The 18,721-nt window shown below is 38.4% G+C and overlaps 2 protein-coding genes across 2 annotated transcripts in view; both read right to left on the reverse strand.

Moving 5' to 3' along the window:
* Positions 1 to 18,721, reverse strand: part of LOC307144944 (cholesterol 24-hydroxylase-like) — an 82,996-nt gene that overhangs the window by 39,763 nt on the left and 24,512 nt on the right. The gene's annotated exons all lie outside the window — the stretch shown is intronic.
* notch1a (notch receptor 1a) overlaps positions 1 to 18,721 on the reverse strand; it is a 35,416-nt gene that overhangs the window by 9,772 nt on the left and 6,923 nt on the right. The window contains exons 3-21 of the mRNA XM_079847690.1: positions 16,056 to 16,318; positions 15,622 to 15,960; positions 13,754 to 13,876; positions 13,423 to 13,656; positions 11,215 to 11,370; positions 10,943 to 11,128; positions 10,754 to 10,867; positions 10,520 to 10,633; positions 9,481 to 9,714; positions 9,282 to 9,392; positions 5,585 to 5,923; positions 4,347 to 4,460; positions 3,405 to 3,524; positions 3,172 to 3,324; positions 2,450 to 2,678; positions 2,073 to 2,274; positions 1,652 to 1,805; positions 851 to 1,035; positions 46 to 178 (exon numbers count right to left, since the gene is read on the reverse strand). Coding sequence (XP_079703816.1) covers positions 46 to 178; positions 851 to 1,035; positions 1,652 to 1,805; positions 2,073 to 2,274; positions 2,450 to 2,678; positions 3,172 to 3,324; positions 3,405 to 3,524; positions 4,347 to 4,460; positions 5,585 to 5,923; positions 9,282 to 9,392; positions 9,481 to 9,714; positions 10,520 to 10,633; positions 10,754 to 10,867; positions 10,943 to 11,128; positions 11,215 to 11,370; positions 13,423 to 13,656; positions 13,754 to 13,876; positions 15,622 to 15,960; positions 16,056 to 16,318 — 3,503 coding nt within the window. The remainder of the gene's footprint in view (positions 1 to 45; positions 179 to 850; positions 1,036 to 1,651; positions 1,806 to 2,072; positions 2,275 to 2,449; positions 2,679 to 3,171; positions 3,325 to 3,404; positions 3,525 to 4,346; positions 4,461 to 5,584; positions 5,924 to 9,281; positions 9,393 to 9,480; positions 9,715 to 10,519; positions 10,634 to 10,753; positions 10,868 to 10,942; positions 11,129 to 11,214; positions 11,371 to 13,422; positions 13,657 to 13,753; positions 13,877 to 15,621; positions 15,961 to 16,055; positions 16,319 to 18,721) is intronic.

An 18,721-nucleotide genomic window follows, 5' to 3' on the forward strand; every position in this document is an offset into this window, starting at 1 on the left:
ATCAAGCGATGGATCCAGTGCCTGTGAGTGTGTGTATGTGCGTACCTTGCGTTCCCCGTGGGCAGGAACATTTGTATGTGTTTATGAGGTCGATGCAGGTTCCTCCGTTCTGGCAGGGTTGAGACAGACACTCGTTTATCTCCTTGCTGCAGTTGACCCCGTGATATCCAGGAACGCACTGAAAGAGAGCAACAGACGTTAGACTCATATAAATGATGAGCATGTCATCGCACATGTATGTGTTTTTTTACCTCACATACACTCCAGAGAAAAAGACAGCTAGTTTAACATGCACATTATACAACATATTTTAATTTCTGTCAATACATTATCTATCTGTCTATCTGTCTGTCTGTCTGTCTGTCTGTCTGTCTGTCTGTCTGTCTATCTATCTATCTATCTATCTATCTATCTGTCTGTCTGTCTATCTATCGGTCTATCTGTCTGTCTGTCTGTCTGTCTGTCTATCTGTCTATCTATCTATCTGTCTGTCTGTCTATCTATCTATCTATCTATCTATCTATCTATCTATCTATCTGTCTGTCTGTCTGTCTGTCTATCTATCTATCTATCTGTCTATCTATCTGTCTATCTATCTGTCTATCTATCTGTCTGTCTATCTGTCTGTCTATCTATCTATCTGTCTATCTGTCTATCCATCTATGTGTCTGTCTATCTCTATCTGTCTATTTATCTGTCAATCTATCTATCCACCAACCTATCCATCCATCTATTTACGTGTCTGTCTATCCACCTACCCATCCATCTATCCATCCATCTGTCTATCTATCCACCTACCTACCTCATATAAATGATGTGCATGTCAGTGTACACGTGCATGTTTTCGTACCTCACAGCTGTATCCGCCCAGGTAGTCGGTGCAGGTTGCCCCGTTTTGGCAGGGGTTCGGCTTGCACTCATCCACCTGCTCCTGACAGTAGCTGCCCGTGTATCCGGCCTGACATCTGCACAGGTGTGTGTTACCCACGTCAACACACTGACCCGCATTACGACACAGAACAACCACAGACACTCCTGAGAAAGAGAGAGACAGCTAGTTTAATATGTGCAACTTTAATGTGGTAAACAAGGGTTTTTTGGACAGTAATTGGCTGCTTGTTTAAATTGCAAAAAAAAAAAAAAAAAAAAGCACATTCTAACCAGTTCAGAAATTACAAATATTGCCAAGTGGTCAAAATGTAATAATTTTGGTCTAAGAAATATTTTTAAATTTACTATCTAAAATTGTATATAATTTTAAACGAGGATTCCCAAACCTTACTATCAGCAGAACTCCTAAAATATTTACTTGAAGTACCCCTGAAGTTTATATTTCAACAATTGCAATAATTTAACAACACATTTGCATGTTCATGGTTCTCTGATGTTGGTGAATAGTCACATGACATGCAGAGAAACCATTAAAAATGTTTAACTTTTTTAATTAATTTTTTTCCATTCTTTCATTCAGGGTCAGAAATGACAAATTTTGCAAAAGTTATCAAAATGTAACATGCATTACTTTTTTATGCATTACATTTAATCTAAAATTTTATATATTTCTTTTACATAAAAATATATTTTATTTTGAGCCTATTAAGTTTTAAGTGCTTAGTAGAGTAGTAGTAGTCTATTTAGCCGTGATTGTTACCTTGCTGCTTGGCAGCAACCTCACAGCTGACACTGGGCACGTCGCAGTAGATGCCCGTCCAGCCACTGGCACACTGGCAGGTAAAAGACGCCCCCTGCTGCCAACATGAGCCACCGTTCTTACAGGGAGAGGAGTCACACCAGCGCACCAGACTCTAAAACACACATCAGTAGATTAAACGTGTGAAATATATCTATATCATGAAAATATACCTATATAGTGTATATAGTGTATAGTGAATATATATATATATATATATATATATATATATATATATATATATATAAATAACTGTGTGTGTGTGTGTGTGTGTGTGTGTGTGTGTGTGTGTAAGTATGTGTGTATGTATGCGTTTATGCATGCGTGTATGCATGTGTGTATGCACATATACATATACGTGTATATTAGCGTGTTTGTGTACCTGGCAGTTGACTCCGGTGTATCCGTGTGGGCAGGTGCATTTGTAGGTGCCGTATCCGTCCTGACAGGTGCCTCCGTTTTGGCACGGCCGGGAATCGCACTCGTTAACGTCATGCTGGCAGTAATTCCCGGTGAATCCCGGCAAACACACGCATGAGAACGAGTTTATGCCATCCACACATGTTCCACCATTAAAACACGAGCTGTATAGAAGAAACAACACATATTTCGTATGCAAACGAAAAATCACAATAATGCATTTTCATTTAAAAATTCAGCAAGTAATGTCCACTCTGAATCATCTCTTATCGACTTTATGTGATTTTTATGTAAAAAGGTCTCAACTTTTGGCAGTATGGTGGAATAAGGTGTGTCTACCTCTCAGTGCAGTCCGGTGTGTTGATCTCACAGTTGATGCCGCTGAATCCTACAGGGCAGCTGCAGGTGTAGCTGTTGACACAGTCGGTGCAGTTCCCTCCATTACGGCAGGGGGCGCTCACACACTCGTCTATGTCCTCTGCACAGCGCTCCCCACGGAAACCAGCCAAACACACACACATAAAGCCGTTCACACGGTCCTGACACACACCGCCGTTACTGCACGGATCTGAGAGAGAGTAAATTACAATTACTGCCGTATTCAGGCTTATCTTAACTTTTAATAACACTTGTTTATCAAGTAGTTACCACAAATTATTCAAAATGTATGTAAATAAAACATCATGAAGACTTTCCTTTAAAACAATGAATGTTTTAAAGCCTAGCAAGCTGCATACGTGCATAGACAGCAGTATAGGGCATCACAAACACCGTCTAATGTTCTATGATGCCCCTAAATATAATTTTGCTTTGTTTGCACTGCTTTAGTAATACAAATTGTTCAGTTTTTGTCATGCACATTATACTGAGATGCAATGACATTAAATAGAGCATAAAACAAAGTGTCAAAACCACATATAGTTTTGAATGTCATTGTAGTGTGTTTAAAGTTTCAAACAATGGGCATTTTAAAACCTAGCAAGTTGTTTTTATGGGCAGGATTAAAGGGCACCACAAACTATGATGCCCAACAATGCTGTCTGGGTTTGTCCATGTCTTACTTGGCGTGCAGTCGTCAATGTCGTTCTCGCACAGATCTCCGGTGAATCCGGGGTTGCAGCGGCACTGGTATCCACCACTCAGGTTCTCACACACCCCTCCGTTAGTGCAAGGATTCCTCACACACTCGTTAAAGTCCACCTCACAAGTCTGACCTGTGTAGCGAGAGTGTAGTGATGATGATGATGATCATATAGAGAGCATGAAACTCAGACAAATTCGCACACACTCTTACCTTGCCATCCAGCAGGACAAGCACAGGAGAAACTAAGAAAATCCTCCGATTCGCGACACATGCCTCCGTTCTTACAAGGACGCTGCGCACAGGGAGCCAAAATGTTCTCACACACCTCGCCTGAAACACACATTGGGAAAGTGTCAAAATGGATGCAAAAGATATATAAGTCAGGGTTATCATTGTTAAATAAAATGTTAACTAATTAATTTCAGTTGCCAAGGCAAATCAGTTTTGTTTAGTTTAAACTGAAGTATTGAAATAAAATAAAATAATTAATAAAAACTATATAGACTTTTTTTATATATATATAAAAAAAAAAAATAAAAAAAAATTAGTAAAAACTATAATAGTATCAATAACAATAAAAATATGGGAACGATACAGTAAAAGGCTCATTGTACACTCCTTGAATGTTCAATTATTAAATATTTTAGCTAATTTGAATATGTGTCCTGCTACCAATAAAAGTGTGGTAAACATTTGACCATGTTTAAACTAATCTTGCAGAATTTTGCAGGTTTTCCTCTCAGAAATAAGTGCAGAAAATAAGGGAAAAGCCTGTAGATTCAGCACAGAAGTTAATCTTTCTTTGTTTTTTCAGTCTCGCTCTTCTATTGCCTCATTTTTCCAGCTCAGTTCCTGCAGGCACTTCCTTATCAGTTTCCACTGTGACCAGCCATAGCAGGAAGTCACTTGGAGTTTCCTTCTATTGTCAATTCTTTGCCTCAACAGGAAACAGGAAGAGGCCAAACAGGAAATAGACCTATTTGAGTAGCCACCCTCGACACAGTGGTGTTATTTCACATACCCAGATAGTTTTATGCACACCTCTGCAAAGTTTGCTGTTTCATAATAAAAAAAAAAAACAGCTGCACAATGGGTGTTGGGTGGCAAATAGTTCAGCAGAGCACAAGTTTGTGTGTGTGTGTGTGTTTGTACCTGTGTACGGCAACATGCAGTTGCACTTGAATCCGGCCACATCGTCGATACAGGAGCCCTGGTTCAGGCAGGGGTTGGATGCACACTCGTTAATGTTAGTCTGGCAGTTGGGACCTAAACGCAAGAAAACACCCCGTTGAATCATTATACACTCAAAGTGCAGAAATAAAAGTACAAAAGTCTGAAAATATATGCTTTTGAGTGTGTGGTGTTACAATGTTATTTCTTTTTAAATTCTAGGTTATACAGTTGTGTAATATAATTAGCTTAAATTCCTTATACTTAATACTTTTAATAATTGCTTTTTCGGATTTTGCATTTAATGTAGTAAAACTGTGCATTTTTAGTAGAAAAATGATCTCTCTTACATAGCAGAAAAAATTGTAGACAGACTGAACGACTGACAGAGAGACAGAGAGAAAGAGAGATAGATAGATAGATAGATAGATAGATAGATAGATAGATAGATAGATAGATAGATAGATAGATAGATAGAATATAATAAAAAGAAAAATATAATAAAATATAACTTTTAATTTAATATTTTAACATTTTTATTTATTATTAATTTTATTTATTTAAATTAAGCCCGAAAAGCATGCATGCATACTTCAAAAATCCACTGAAAATATTATTCAATCCAGGCCAAACTGGCATATGATTTGTCATCAAACACTGTATACCTGTATGCAAAACAGCAGCAAATGTATAAAAGAAGGCAATTGCATACTTTTGAGTGAATTTAGACTTTTATTTTATTTAAATTCTATTCTATTCTATTCTATTATATAAAATAATATTACTTTTATTTTAATTGTATTATTTTTGACATTTTAGACTACAAAGATTTATTTAGATTCATTAAATTAAATTTTATTTTGACATGGCAGCAAAATCAAACATACAATATTATAAAACTTGCGTAAAATTGCACAAACCCTCAGTTGGCGATTACACGCAAGCATCAGCTTAGCTAGCTAAATGAATCATCTGAAGATTTCTTACTAAACTTTTAGGTTCAAACATCTAAAAACTGCTATTTTGACGTTGCATTCAATACCATTGTTAGTAGAAAAAAAGCTGAACGGTCACATCTCTTACTCTTACTCAATGCAGGACAGTGAGTGCAATATCAGCCCAAAAAAGCATGCACACTTTGATATTATGCCAGAGTAGTTCTAATGCATTTGTATACTATTTAGGAAGAATAGCATGTGAATCGGTACACCGCGTCTTACCACTGAAGCCAGCTCTGCAAGTGCACACGTAGCCGCTGGTCATGTCCTTACAGGTGCCTCCATTCACACACGGGTTGGACAAACACTCGTTGATGTTGATGTCGCAGTTGCGTCCCGTCCAGCCGGCCTCGCACATGCATCTGTAGCTGTTGATCTGGTCCAGGCAGTTGCCGTGAATACAGGGGTTGCTGGAGCACTCGTTGTGCTGAGAGAGGCAGGTGGCGTCTCGAAAACCCTCCGGACAGAGGCAGGTGAAGGTGTTGACCCCGTCGATGCAGGTGCCACCGTTATGACAGGGGTTTATCGCGCAGTCGTCAATGTTGATGTTACACATTGAGCCTGTGAGGAAAAACAAATGTATTAAAATAGTGTGTAAGACAACAGAAAAATGCAATTTGCTTTTAATAGCAAAACTGAACTTTCAGTGTGAAATAATACAGAATGGGCTTGATTTGGTCGTAAAAAGTGGGCATGAGTGGAATATTGTGAAATATTATTACCATTTAAAATAACTATTTTGTATTTAACTGTATATATCACGACTAACCATCATGGAAAAAATCCATCTATCCTTCTTTCTTACTAATCTATCTATCTTTCTTTTTAACTAATTTATCTTTCTTTCTAACTAATCTTTCTTTCTTTCTAACTAATCTTTCTTTCTTTCTTTCTAACTAATCTTTCTTTCTTTCTAACTAATCTTTCTTTCTTTCTAACTAATCTTTCTTTCTTTCTAACTAATCTATCTATCTTTCTAACTAATATTTCTTTCTTTCTAACTAGTATATCTAATCTATCTTTCTTTTATTCTTTCTAACTGATCTTTCTTTCATTGAAACTAATCTATCTATTATTTATCTATCTTTCTAACTAATCTTTCTTTTTCTTTCTAACTAATCTTTTTCTTTCTTTCTAACTTATTATTTCGAACTAATCTATCTATCAAACTTTAAACGACTTTAAACTTCAAACTACATTAATCTTCTTCAAACTCTCTGGTCCGGCTTTCTCAAGCCAACTTAAAGTTTGTCTCAACAAACTTTTTTTCTAGTTACCATTTAAAATAACTATTTTGTATTCTAACTGTTTATATCACGACTAACCATCATGGGAAAATCTCAGGGTATCCACTGTACATCCGACTGACTGCACTGTATTCTTCCTTCTGATTCTAAACTGAACTCAAATGGCACTGAGAATTGGGTAAGAGAGAAACAAACCACTTAATTGGGGAAATTGAAATATGCAAAATAAGATACACCGGTGTTTTGCCAGATGAGAAGTTTATTCTATGTATCATCTTTTTACTACTTTAATTCATTTTACTCTAATTCATTCCTTTTTTAACTGTTTTAATTTCCCTTGCTTTTATTTTGTGCTTATTTTCTATGTAAAGCACTTTGAATTGCCATAGTGTGTAATTTTAATTCCTTTCTATGTAAAGCATTTTGAATAACTGTTTTAATTTTCCTTGCTTTTATTTTGTGATTATTTTTTATTCCTTTCTATGTAAAGCACTTTGAATTGCCATAGTGTATGAAATGTGCTATATAAATAAACTTGCCTTGCCTATTGTAAATTTTTTTAAATATAATTTATTCCTGTGATCAAAGCTGAATTTTCAGCATCATTACTCCAGTCTTCAGTGTCACATGATCCCTCAGTAATCATTCTAATATGCTGATTTGCAGCTCAAGAAACATTTCTCATTATTATTATTATCAATTTTGAAAACAGACTGAATCATATATATTTGTTTTAAATATTTTGTAATGTTTTACTGTCATTGCTTCCCAAAATATAGCAAAATACACAAGTGGCCCTAGTTACATCAGCAGAACTGAAACAGAAATTGAGGAAACTTGAAAAACAACCAAGTTTGACCTAATTTAAGACTGTAAAGGAGGTTCAATTGATATCAAGTAGTTTCTAAGGTGAATATCACATTATCTTCATGATAATAAACATCACATTATCTTCATGATAATAAACAACTTAAATGGCATTCATATGTGTGGAGAAAGCCTGTCAATCATTTTCCTAATTGACCATCTTATATATCAGATGATGCCCTCCAAAGAGTCTTACAGTGATCTATCCAAAAGTTTGAACCTTAAAACTATCAATAAGTTAAAACGAATGTAAAAACAAAACCACACTCAGTAGTAAAGGAATTTTCCTCGGGACTCATATGTGTGTTGACCTCTTGTTTTTTGTCTGCCTTTGTGTGTGTGTATGTGTGTGTGTGTGTGTGTGTGTGTGTGTGTGTGTGTGGGCCCCATCCCAAATCTCCAGCCCTGCTCCAAATGCACAAAGGATTTCCTCCACCCTCTTGTGCTCTTTCATTCCTCCTTTCTTTCCGTCTTTCAGACCCGCTCACACACCCCTCACACACTCGCTGGGGGGAGGGCAGGTCCTACAGAGGGTTGTTCGCAGATACAAAAGGACAGACCCTATTTCACACACGGCCGAACAACAATTACCCCGTCAACACACACACACACAACCCTCCTCTGTAGGGTAATGGGTAACTGTTTGATTCTCTAACAACAATGGGACTTTATTGCAGTTTCTCTCTCACAAACACACTATACTGAGTGTAATACTTGCTATAATACATATAGCACTGCTCAAATTCTTCAGTGATGCTAAAGGACACCTGTTCACCTAGCTACTGCGCAACACACATAGACTGCTAACCATTAACCTTGGTTTACATTTCAGGGATTGTTTTAATTCATTTTTATTATGTAGCAAACAATAAGGCCTTTGAGGCCATGCTTTATAATCCATATACAAAAAAAGCAGCACGAAATGGGAGATAATGCTTTTTTAGCTTAGCATTCAGAGCTATTTTAGTAGTAAAAAGTAGTAAAATTGAGGTTGAATAGTAAACGGTCCTCTCCTTATATGGAACAAAGGATTGTAGGCAATATCAGCCCTTAATAAAATAAAGTTGCAATGACAATTTGCGTCCTTAATGTTCTTATTATGTTTGACAGTATTGGGACATACTACAACAACATTAAAAAAAAGTGTTTTTGTTTCCTCCGTATGCTATTTGCATGTAAGTATTAGCATCTAGCTAAATTAATTACTTTAAAAGTCTTTTTTAACTTTTAGATTCATGCATTTAAAACTGTTACAGCTTTGCACTCAATGCTGTTTTATAGAAGAAAAAGTTGTTAAATTGAGGTTGGAAAACTTTTTACGAGAAAAAAAAAAGAAAAGATTGTGGGCAACATCAGCCCTAAATAAAATAAATGAAAGTTTTTTGAAGGTTGGCAATGTCTTATTTCCTATCTGAAGAAGTTATCCAATCATAATACAGGAAATTTACATATTGAATTCTTAAGATACAAAGAGGCTGTTTAATTCTAAGGGTCAGAAATAAGGTGGAATATTTTAATGAAAAAAATGTGATTGTGTCCTTAATGTTTGTATGTTGGCCGCCCTTTAGCCGTGACTATATTCACGGTTTTGCAAAGCCTATTGTACCGTTCTCCTTAAATACAACATAAAAAGGGTCACTCTTGTGATCAGTCAGGCCGAAGCATTAATGTAAAGCACACCTGTGTGTGTCCCAGTTGGGAAAGGCAGTCTCTGTCCTAAGTCATATCTGTTATCTGATACACAAGCTCTGCACTTCGCTGGCCACCTGTTCTCACACACATACACAGATGCTGCACTGACTCACCTGTGTATCCGGGTTCACACACACACTCGTAGCCGTTGATCTTGTCGATGCACTTTCCATAGTCACATGGTTTACTCTTGCAGTCGTCGATGTTTATCTCGCAATTCACACCTGCGGTCACAATCACGACATGATAACTGTGTCATCATGTACTCACCGTCATACTTCGCAAGGGTTTTTATATGTGTGCATGCGTTACCTGTGGTTCCTTTAGGGCAGGTACAGGTGTACGAGTTCTCTCGATCCTGACAGGTGCCTCCATTTCGGCACGGTTGGCTTAAGCACTCATTTATGTTGGTCTCACACAGGCGGCCGGTGTATCCAGGGCGACAATCACAGGTGAAAGAGGCCACGCCATCCCTACACACGCCGTAATGACAAGGGCTCGACAAACACTCGTCGATGTCCAACTCACAGTGAGCGCCAGCAAAACCTGCAGAAAACCAACATTCTGTATTTAGAATGTTGCCAGTGAAACTCATTTCCTATTCTAAGAGGACAGCCAATCATAACACAGGTAATTTGCATATGGAATTTTTTTAATATGTTGCGTCCGAAATCATATACTATATAGTAGGTATTACATTTGGTTTGAAACTTCATGACCTTTAAAAAAAAGTATGTTCTATATAGTATGCATGTGTAGTATGAATGAAATTTGGATGCACTACATCCGCCATTATGTCACAGTCATGTGACCTACGGATTCAGTTGCGTCGCTTCACTGCTATTCACAACTCCTCTCCCGAGGCCTCATGGGATAGTAAAGTGTCTATCAAATGCATCCTTAAGAATCTCAGCAGAAGCCGTAGATCATCCCGCTACGTTTTACCAACTGTTTTTCGAATACCATGTATTCGGACATTCTGTTGGCGTACAGTTTTTCGCAAACTATATAGTAAGGAAGTATTCGATTTCGAACGCATCAACAGTTACAAAAAAAGACTGTCTAATTCTAAGATGTTGCAAGAAAACATCACAACCATCGTTCCATATTTATAATGTTGGCAGTGACTCATTTCCTATTCGAAGAGGTTAGCCAATCATAATACAGGTAATTTGCATACAGTATGTAAATCATAAGATGCAAATGCAAAAAAAACTGACTTTAATTCTAAAGGGTCAGAAAAAGGTGAAATATTTTAATGCAAAGTTTTTGGTGAAAACATCAAATCTCACATTACAAATGGGAGAAACAATTGCTACAATATACAGAATAAGACTTGGAAAAGGTGTACCTGGAGTGCATTCGCAGGTGTATTTATTTGGTCCGTCTGTGCACTTAGCGCCGTTTTTACACGGTGTGCTGGCGCACTCATCCACATCCACCTGACATAAGTTCCCAGAGAACCCTGGAGAGAAATAAATACATGCCTTGTTTATTTTGATTGCTCAACTACAATTCACATTTATAAAAAGACCTAACCGTGGCTAATTCTTATGATCAGATCTCTTAAAAATTGTGAAGTTACCTTTGGGGCAGTCGCAGTGGAACGAGTTGATCTTGTCGATGCATTTTCCGTTATTGAGGCAAGGCTGTGATGCACAATCGTCGGTGTTTATTTGACAAAACACACCCTCGTAACCTATACATCAAAACAATCAGTCAGACAACAGCGGTGATGTGCTTTTGATACAGGTAAATGGTAAAAGACCCATACCTGGCATGCAGATACAGTGGAATCCACCGATTTGGTCGAGGCAGGTGGCGTCGTTCTGGCAGGGGTTTGACTTGCACTCATTGACGTCCATTTCACAGCGCGGGCCTTCATAGCCTTGGAGACACTTGCACTGGAAGGAGCCTTTGGTGTTGAGACACCGTCCGCCATGCTCGCATGGGTTTGCACCTGAAATGCATCAATCAAACATTATTGTAATGCAAAAATCATACAGCATTTCAAATTCTTTCTAACCAATCATTTGCGATTCTTACCGAGCGAGCACTCGTCAATGTCTTGGTTGCAGGCTGATCCCGTGTAGCCGGGCGGACACGTGCAGATGGCTTTTCCACTCACCGGGTTCGTGTCACAGTTTGAGCCCTTCTGACACGGGTTACTGATGCAGGCATCATCAAGGTGACACAGAAGACCTGTGGGTAACAGTGCTGCTATTGTTAGCTAAAACTATTAAAGATGTTTAAGATTATTAACTGTTAAAGATTTTTGGTCACTGAAATAAAATAAAATGAAATAGAAATAGAAAACTTAAATCTGAAAACTTAATATAATAAATACTAGAATAATGAAATAAATTCTATAACAGTATAACAAATAAAAGCTAATTCAACATACTAATAAATACTATAATTAGAGCTGCACTATTCTAGATAAATTGAGAATCACGATTTTTTTTTTTGTTTCAAATAGAGCTCACGATTCTGAACAGACAACTAAATAAAATAACATGTACATTACTAAAGGTTCTTACATATTAACTGCTGCAGTCTATTTAAAAAATGTTTAATTAATTTGAATGAATATTGAAAAAAAAATGTGTTTGGATGAATGATTCAATGACTCACTCCTAAATACTTCACTTGTTTCATAACTAAATGAATCAGCTTTTTTGAACAAATCTCTTGAATGAATGATTCAATGACTCACTCCTAAATACTTCACTTGTTTCATTATTGAATGAATCAGTGTTTTTGAATGAATCTCTTGAATGAATGATTCAATGACTCACTCCTAAATACTTCACTTGTTTCATTACTAAATGAATCAGCTTTTTTGAACGAATCTCTTGAATGAATGATTTACTGACTCACTCCTAAATACTTCAGTTGTTTCATTATTGAATGAATCAGTGTTTTTGAATGAATCTCTTGAATGAATGATTCAATGACTCACTCCTAAATACTTCAGTTGTTTCATTATTGAATGAATCAGTGTTTTTGAATGAATCCCTTGAATGAATGATTCAATAACAAATACATTTTTCACAGTCACATATTGTAATCAACACAATTGGTATTTCAAGTGGCATGTTAAAGGGATAGTTCGGGAATTTTAGACATGAATCTCTATAGCTTCCCCATAAGCAGTGTGGTGCATTGACCATGGCTTACCCCCGACAGCGTCCTGTGAGCCGAGCTCCGGTCCAGTTTTGGTCAAGATGAAATTAGTCCGGCAAGTTTGCTGGGGTCACGGCAATAAAGCTTTTTTCTTCTCAAATCAATATGTGTTCAAAAGAGTGATATATTTGCAGCACAAAACCGCTGTCTATGGAGAGGTCAGACCTCGTAATGGCTTGGCACTATTTTCTTCCCCGTCATATCACTGCGCGCTGCCGCTACCTACAGCCAGCTGGGAGCCGCGCACGTGTCACTTTGTTTACAGCTCGTAAAGAGAACGATAACATGTCTGACTACAGCAGCGACGATGACAACATTGACTTCGACACACAGCCAAAAGGATTACAAACTGATCGCTCTTGGTGAGTAGCTATGTTAGCTCGTTCGTGTAGCTGTTCTGAGCACGTAAACACTGCTGTAAACACTGCCGAACAACTGAAAAAGTGGTGTGCGCCTGCGCGGCTCCCAGCTGGCTGTAGGTAGCGGCAGCGCGCAGTGATATGACGGGGAAGAAAATAGTGCCAAGCCATTACGAGGTCTGACCTCTCCATAGACAGCGGTTTTGTGCTGCAAATATATCACTCTTTTGAACACATATTGATTTGAGAAGAAAAAAGCTTTATTGCCGTGACCCCAGCAAACTTGCCGGACTAATTTCATCTTGACCAAAACTGGACCGGAGCTCGGCTCACAGGACGCTGTCGGGGGTAAGTCATGGTCAATGCACCACACTGCTTATGGGGAAGCTATAGAGATTCATGTCTAAAATCCTGAACTATCCCTTTAAATTCAAACAGTGATTTGCTCTATTTTGATGGCTACCGTAAACATCAGTGTTAATATCTGAACAGTAAACTTTAATCCCAGCACTTCTGTGATAATAAGAATTTTTGTAAGACATAAATAATGATAGTGTATCATTGAAAAGACTGTTTGTGAAGCCGTTTCATACCGAAACATGACAAATGCTCTAACTATAAAAGAATATAAATAATACTAAAATAGCACTGTTGGGTAAAATTAAGATGGCAAAAAAAAAAAAAAAGGAAGTTGCACAATCAAACGTACCTGTCCGTCCATGTGGACACTCGCAGAAGAAAGATGCGACTCGATCGTGGCATGTGGCGCCTTGGGAACACGCTGCGCTGGCGCAGTCGTCGATGTTCTCGCTGCAGTCGTCGCCCGTCCAGCCGTTCACACACACACAGTGGAACCCGCCGATGGTGTTGTGACACGTTCCTCCGTTCTGACAAGCGTTAGGCGAGAGTTCACACTCGTCTACATCATCCGTACAGTACTGACCTGAAGAAAGAAGGGGTCAGAGGTCAAATGCGAGGTGAGGCGAAATATTTCTTTCATTGTATTATTATTGTTATTGTAAAGTATAACAAAGTAGTACCGGTCCAGTGTTTGTCGCAATGGCAGTTGTACGTATTGACGCCGTCTATACACCTGCCTCCATTCTCACAGGCATGCTGGGTGCAGTCGTCAACGTTATGCTCGCACGTTTGACCCGTGAACCCTGCGAGAGACAAATGATTCACATTTAATACACATCAAAGAGTCTGAGACCGTATACAGATTGTGTTTATGTGCTTGAGTGAGTAACTGAGTCATCTTGGTCACTCATTGGGATTAAATATAAACTACAACAAAAAAGCACCGCATTCCATGCAAGACTGGCATGCTGGTAATGAGTAACTGAGCACAAAAGCTATTGTTTTCAAAACTATTATTATTGTTTATATTGTTTTATTGTATTTATATATGGTTTTAAAACTATTAAACTTTTGTAGAATGAAAATGAAATGCAACTATGTATTTATTACATATATTACATATATACATATATACACTCACCTAAAGGATTATTAGGAACACCATACTAATACTGTGTTTGACCCCCTTTCGCCTTCAGAACTGCCTTAATTCTACTTGGCATTGATTCAACAAGGTGCTGAAAGCATTCTTTAGAAATGTTGGCCCATATTGATAGGATAGCATCTTGCAGTTGACGGAGATTTGTGGGATGCACATCCAGGGCACGAAGCTCCCGTTCCACCACATCCCAAAGATGCTCTATTGGGTTGAGATCTGGTGACTGTGGGGGCCATTTTAGTACAGTGAACTCATTGTCATGTTCAAGAAACCAATTTGAAATGATTCGAGCTTTGTGACATGGTGCATTATCCTGCTGGAAGTAGCCATCAGAGGATGGGTACATGGTGGTCATAAAGGGATGGACATGGTCAGAAACAATGCTCAGGTAGGCCATGGCATTTAAACGATGCCCAATTGGCACTAAGGGGCCTAAAGTGTGCCAAGAAAACATCCCCCACACCATTACACCACCACCACCAGCCTGCACAGTGGTAACAAGGCATGATGGGTCCATGTTCTCATTCTGTTTACACCAAATTCTGACTCTACCATCTGAATGTCTCAACAGAAATCGAGACTCATCAGACCAGGCAACATTTTTCCAGTCTTCAACTGTCCAATTTTGGTGAGCTCGTGCAAATTGTAGCCTCTTTTTCCTATTTGTAGTGGAGATGAGTGGTACCCGGTGGGGTCTTCTGCTGTTGTAGCCCATCCGCCTCAAGGTTGTGCGTGTTGTGGCTTCACAAATGCTTTGCTGCATACCTCGGTTGTAACGAGTGGTTATTTCAGTCAAAGTTGCTCTTCTATCAGCTTGAATCAGTCGGCCCATTCTCCTCTGACCTCTAGCATCAACAAGGCATTTTCGCCCACAGGACTGCCGCATACTGGATGTTTTTCCCTTTTCACACCATTCTTTATAAACCCTAGAAATGGTTGTGTGTGAAAATCCCAGTAACTGAGCAGATTGTGAAATACTCAGACCGGCCCGTCTGGCACCAACAACCATGCCACACTCAAAATTGCTTAAATCACCTTTCTTTCCCATTCTGACATTCAGTTTGGAGTTCAGGAGATTGTCTTGACCAGGACCACACCCCTAAATGCATTGAAGCAACTGCCATGTGATTGGTTGATTAGATAATTGCATTAATGAGAAATTGAACAGGTGTTCCTAATAATCCTTTAGGTGAGTGTATACACACACATATATACATATTTTGCATTAGCTAAATATATTTTTATGATAAACACATGTATTTAAACGTATATGTTTAAATACATATTTATATATTTTTTATTTTTTTATTTATTTGTTTGTTTGTTTGTTTGTTAACCCAACCCCCCCAAAAAAGATGGCAAACTTGACACACAAATACGCACACTTACCTGACAGACAAGTGCAGGCATAGGAGGTGTCGCTGGTCTGTAAGCAGGTCCCTCCATTCCTGCAAGGCGAGGGGTGGCACGGGTGGTACAGGCGCTCGCAGTGTGTGCCAGCGTACTCAGGTGGGCACCGGCAGAGGAACGAGCCCACCTCGTTTATACAGGTGCCTCCGTTACGACAGGGGGAGGAAGAGAGAGCGCACTCGTTCACGTCTTGCCGGCACGTCTGGCCGTGGAAGTTAGGAGTGCAGTTGCAGATGTAGTGCGAGTCGAACGCCAAACATTTACCACCGTTGGCACAGGGGTTCGACGCACACGGGTCGGCCTGTTGGCACGTTTTACCTATGCACATAAAAGAAAAAGCAGAGGTTAACTTATCTTCCAACTCACAAGGAAGAGCATCTAGTCTGGGTGATGTAAGTGTGTGATGGTCACACCTGACCATCCAGGTGGGCAGCGGCAGGTAAAGGTGTCGAGCGTGAGCAGAGAGCAGGTGCCTCCGTTACGGCACGGGGAGCTCATACAGGCATGATTGACAGGTGTCAGACAGAGCGGATCGCTGTATCCTAAGACGCAGTCGCAGGTCACCTCCACGTCATTCCCCTGCGTCCGCGCACGGCAAACGCCTCCGTTACGGCACGGCGACGGGCTGCACGGGTTCGGGAACTGACATTTGGGGCCGACGAAGTCTGCAGGACACCTAAAGAAACACAATGCACACAAGTTTATATTATTATTACTTAATACTTTGAGAATAACAGGCAGCTAAATATGACAAAGCCTCCAAGTGAACAGTTATTATTTATAAATACTTTAGTCTTTGAATTCTAGAAATGCAAAAGTGTTGTTAGGATTATGGTTAGGTTTAATTTATTTTGATATCTATTAATTTATATTAATATTTATTTATTAATGTATTTATATTTATATATGCATTTATATTAATTTATTTATTCATATTTATATGCATTATTTTAATTTGTTTATATTTATTTATTTATACAAACAAATGTTTTCTTTTAGGCTTCAGGTCAGGGTTATTTATACAAAAACAGCAGAAATCTATGATATGTTTTTATTTAGTTGGCTGAGTAAACGTTTGTGTGTGTGTGTATAAACAGTGTGTGAAAGAAAGACACTGTTCTAACTCATCTGAATTCCTCAGGGCGATCAGGAACAACAAGAACACACACACACACACACACACACACACAGTGTCACATGCTCTCCCTCTCATATGGACACATACAAATGACACATTTGAACACTTTCTTCAACAGCCACTATAGTACATTTCAAAATGTGAACTCAAAAGTAAAAGATTTAGTAAATACAGTGTGTTTTAATCATGCGAGTGTGTGTGTGTGTGTGCTGCAGCAGGTGTGTGCATAAATAAGGGCAGCTGTGCTGCAGGCCCCTCCCACTGTCCTCTGCCCCTCCCCCAAAGCCTGTTGCCATGGCGAGTGGCATAAGGTCACTAAGGCAGCTCCCAAGAGAAGAGAAAACTCCGCCTCTCCCAAACTATTGGAAATCTCACTTTTATCTGCACAGAATCTCGATTGACATTTGTTCTCATCCATATTTATCACTTTCATTCATTCGTTTTGTCTTTATTAAACACATTACTGTAGATATTGACACTGAAATTTGGCCAAGAATAGCCTATATTACATTTATTTTGAAAATGTAGCACATTGCATGAATTTATTGAATTGAATTTCAATAAATTAAAATGAATTTATTGCTCTTTAAAATAAAAATAAATAAAAATGGAAACAAAAATTGAATAAATGTATATATTGTTATATACCTACATAAATGTAGTAACAATATATTACATAACTTTTTAAAGATATCAATATTGTATGTAGTGCACTGCAGTGTAATTAAAAAACAAAAAAAATGAAACAAATAGAAATAAATGTATTAGTGTGGTCTAATCGATTAATCACATCTAACATAAAAGTTTGTAAATATAATCAATTTGATAGCACTAAAATTATATATATATATATATATATATATATATATATATATATATATATATATAAAATATCAATATTTTAAAAATAAATGTAGAAAATAAATTACTCAACAAATCTAGTGAATATGTTAATCGGTAGCCACAATCACAATGCAACTGCAAATCACATGCAGTAGTTTAATAATAGAGACATCCCAACGCAAACACTTGCAGGCGCAGATGAGAGTGTGAGTTTACTTGAGGCATTAACGCAGTCTCTCTCTTTGTCCCCCGAGGCAGCAGCAGAAGTCATCTGCAGCCCGTCGAGGCAACAGGTCCGAGAGCAGGAGTGTGTGTGAGACTCGACTCTGAACAGATGCTGCGGTGACCTGTGACCCTTGAGCACATTTGTGACTGCAGGCAACAGACCCCCCCATTCCAGTGGGCTGGTCTACCATCTGCTGCTGCCACGGCCTTCTGTGCAAGTGTGTGTGTGTGTGTGTGTGTGTGTGTGTGTGTGTGTGTGTGTGTGTGTGTGTGTGTGTGTGTGTGTTTTCACACCGCAGACTTCCTGCCCCTCAGTGTGAATCAAAACAACAAACTTTCGTTTTCTCCGTCTGGCCCTCAGAGCTGTGTTCTTACCGTTCACACCTTTGCAAACACGAGACATTTCAATCAAACGTGCTGCACGCGTGTTGTGTTTTGGTGGCCACAAGCAGTGAACATCAGATATTATATATCAGTAACACTTTACAATAAGCTTTCACTTGCTAACATTAGTAAACATGAATGAACAATGAAAAATAGAGCAGACGTTAATCTTAAATGCTCATTTCCACATTTACTAATACATTTTTTAAAATCAAAAGATGTGTCTGTTAACACTAGCTAATGCACTGTTAACTATTATGAGCAAACAATGAAGAATTGTATTTTTATTGACTAGCATTAACAAAGATGAATCAATGCGGTCAAAGATATTTTGCGTATTGCTAGTTCATGTGAGCTTACTAATGTGTTAACTAACTAGATTTAAGTCGCTCACTTCACTTACATCAACAAAACCGTTCCATCGTGTTTCTCTCAGAGCTTTAGTGAGTTGATTTTGAACTCTTGTTACGGGCTTAAATTCAGTTCAGA

The sequence above is a fragment of the Squalius cephalus genome (assembly GCF_949319135.1).
Source record: "Squalius cephalus genome assembly, chromosome: 17".
Classification (NCBI taxonomy): Eukaryota; Metazoa; Chordata; class Actinopteri; order Cypriniformes; family Leuciscidae; genus Squalius; species Squalius cephalus.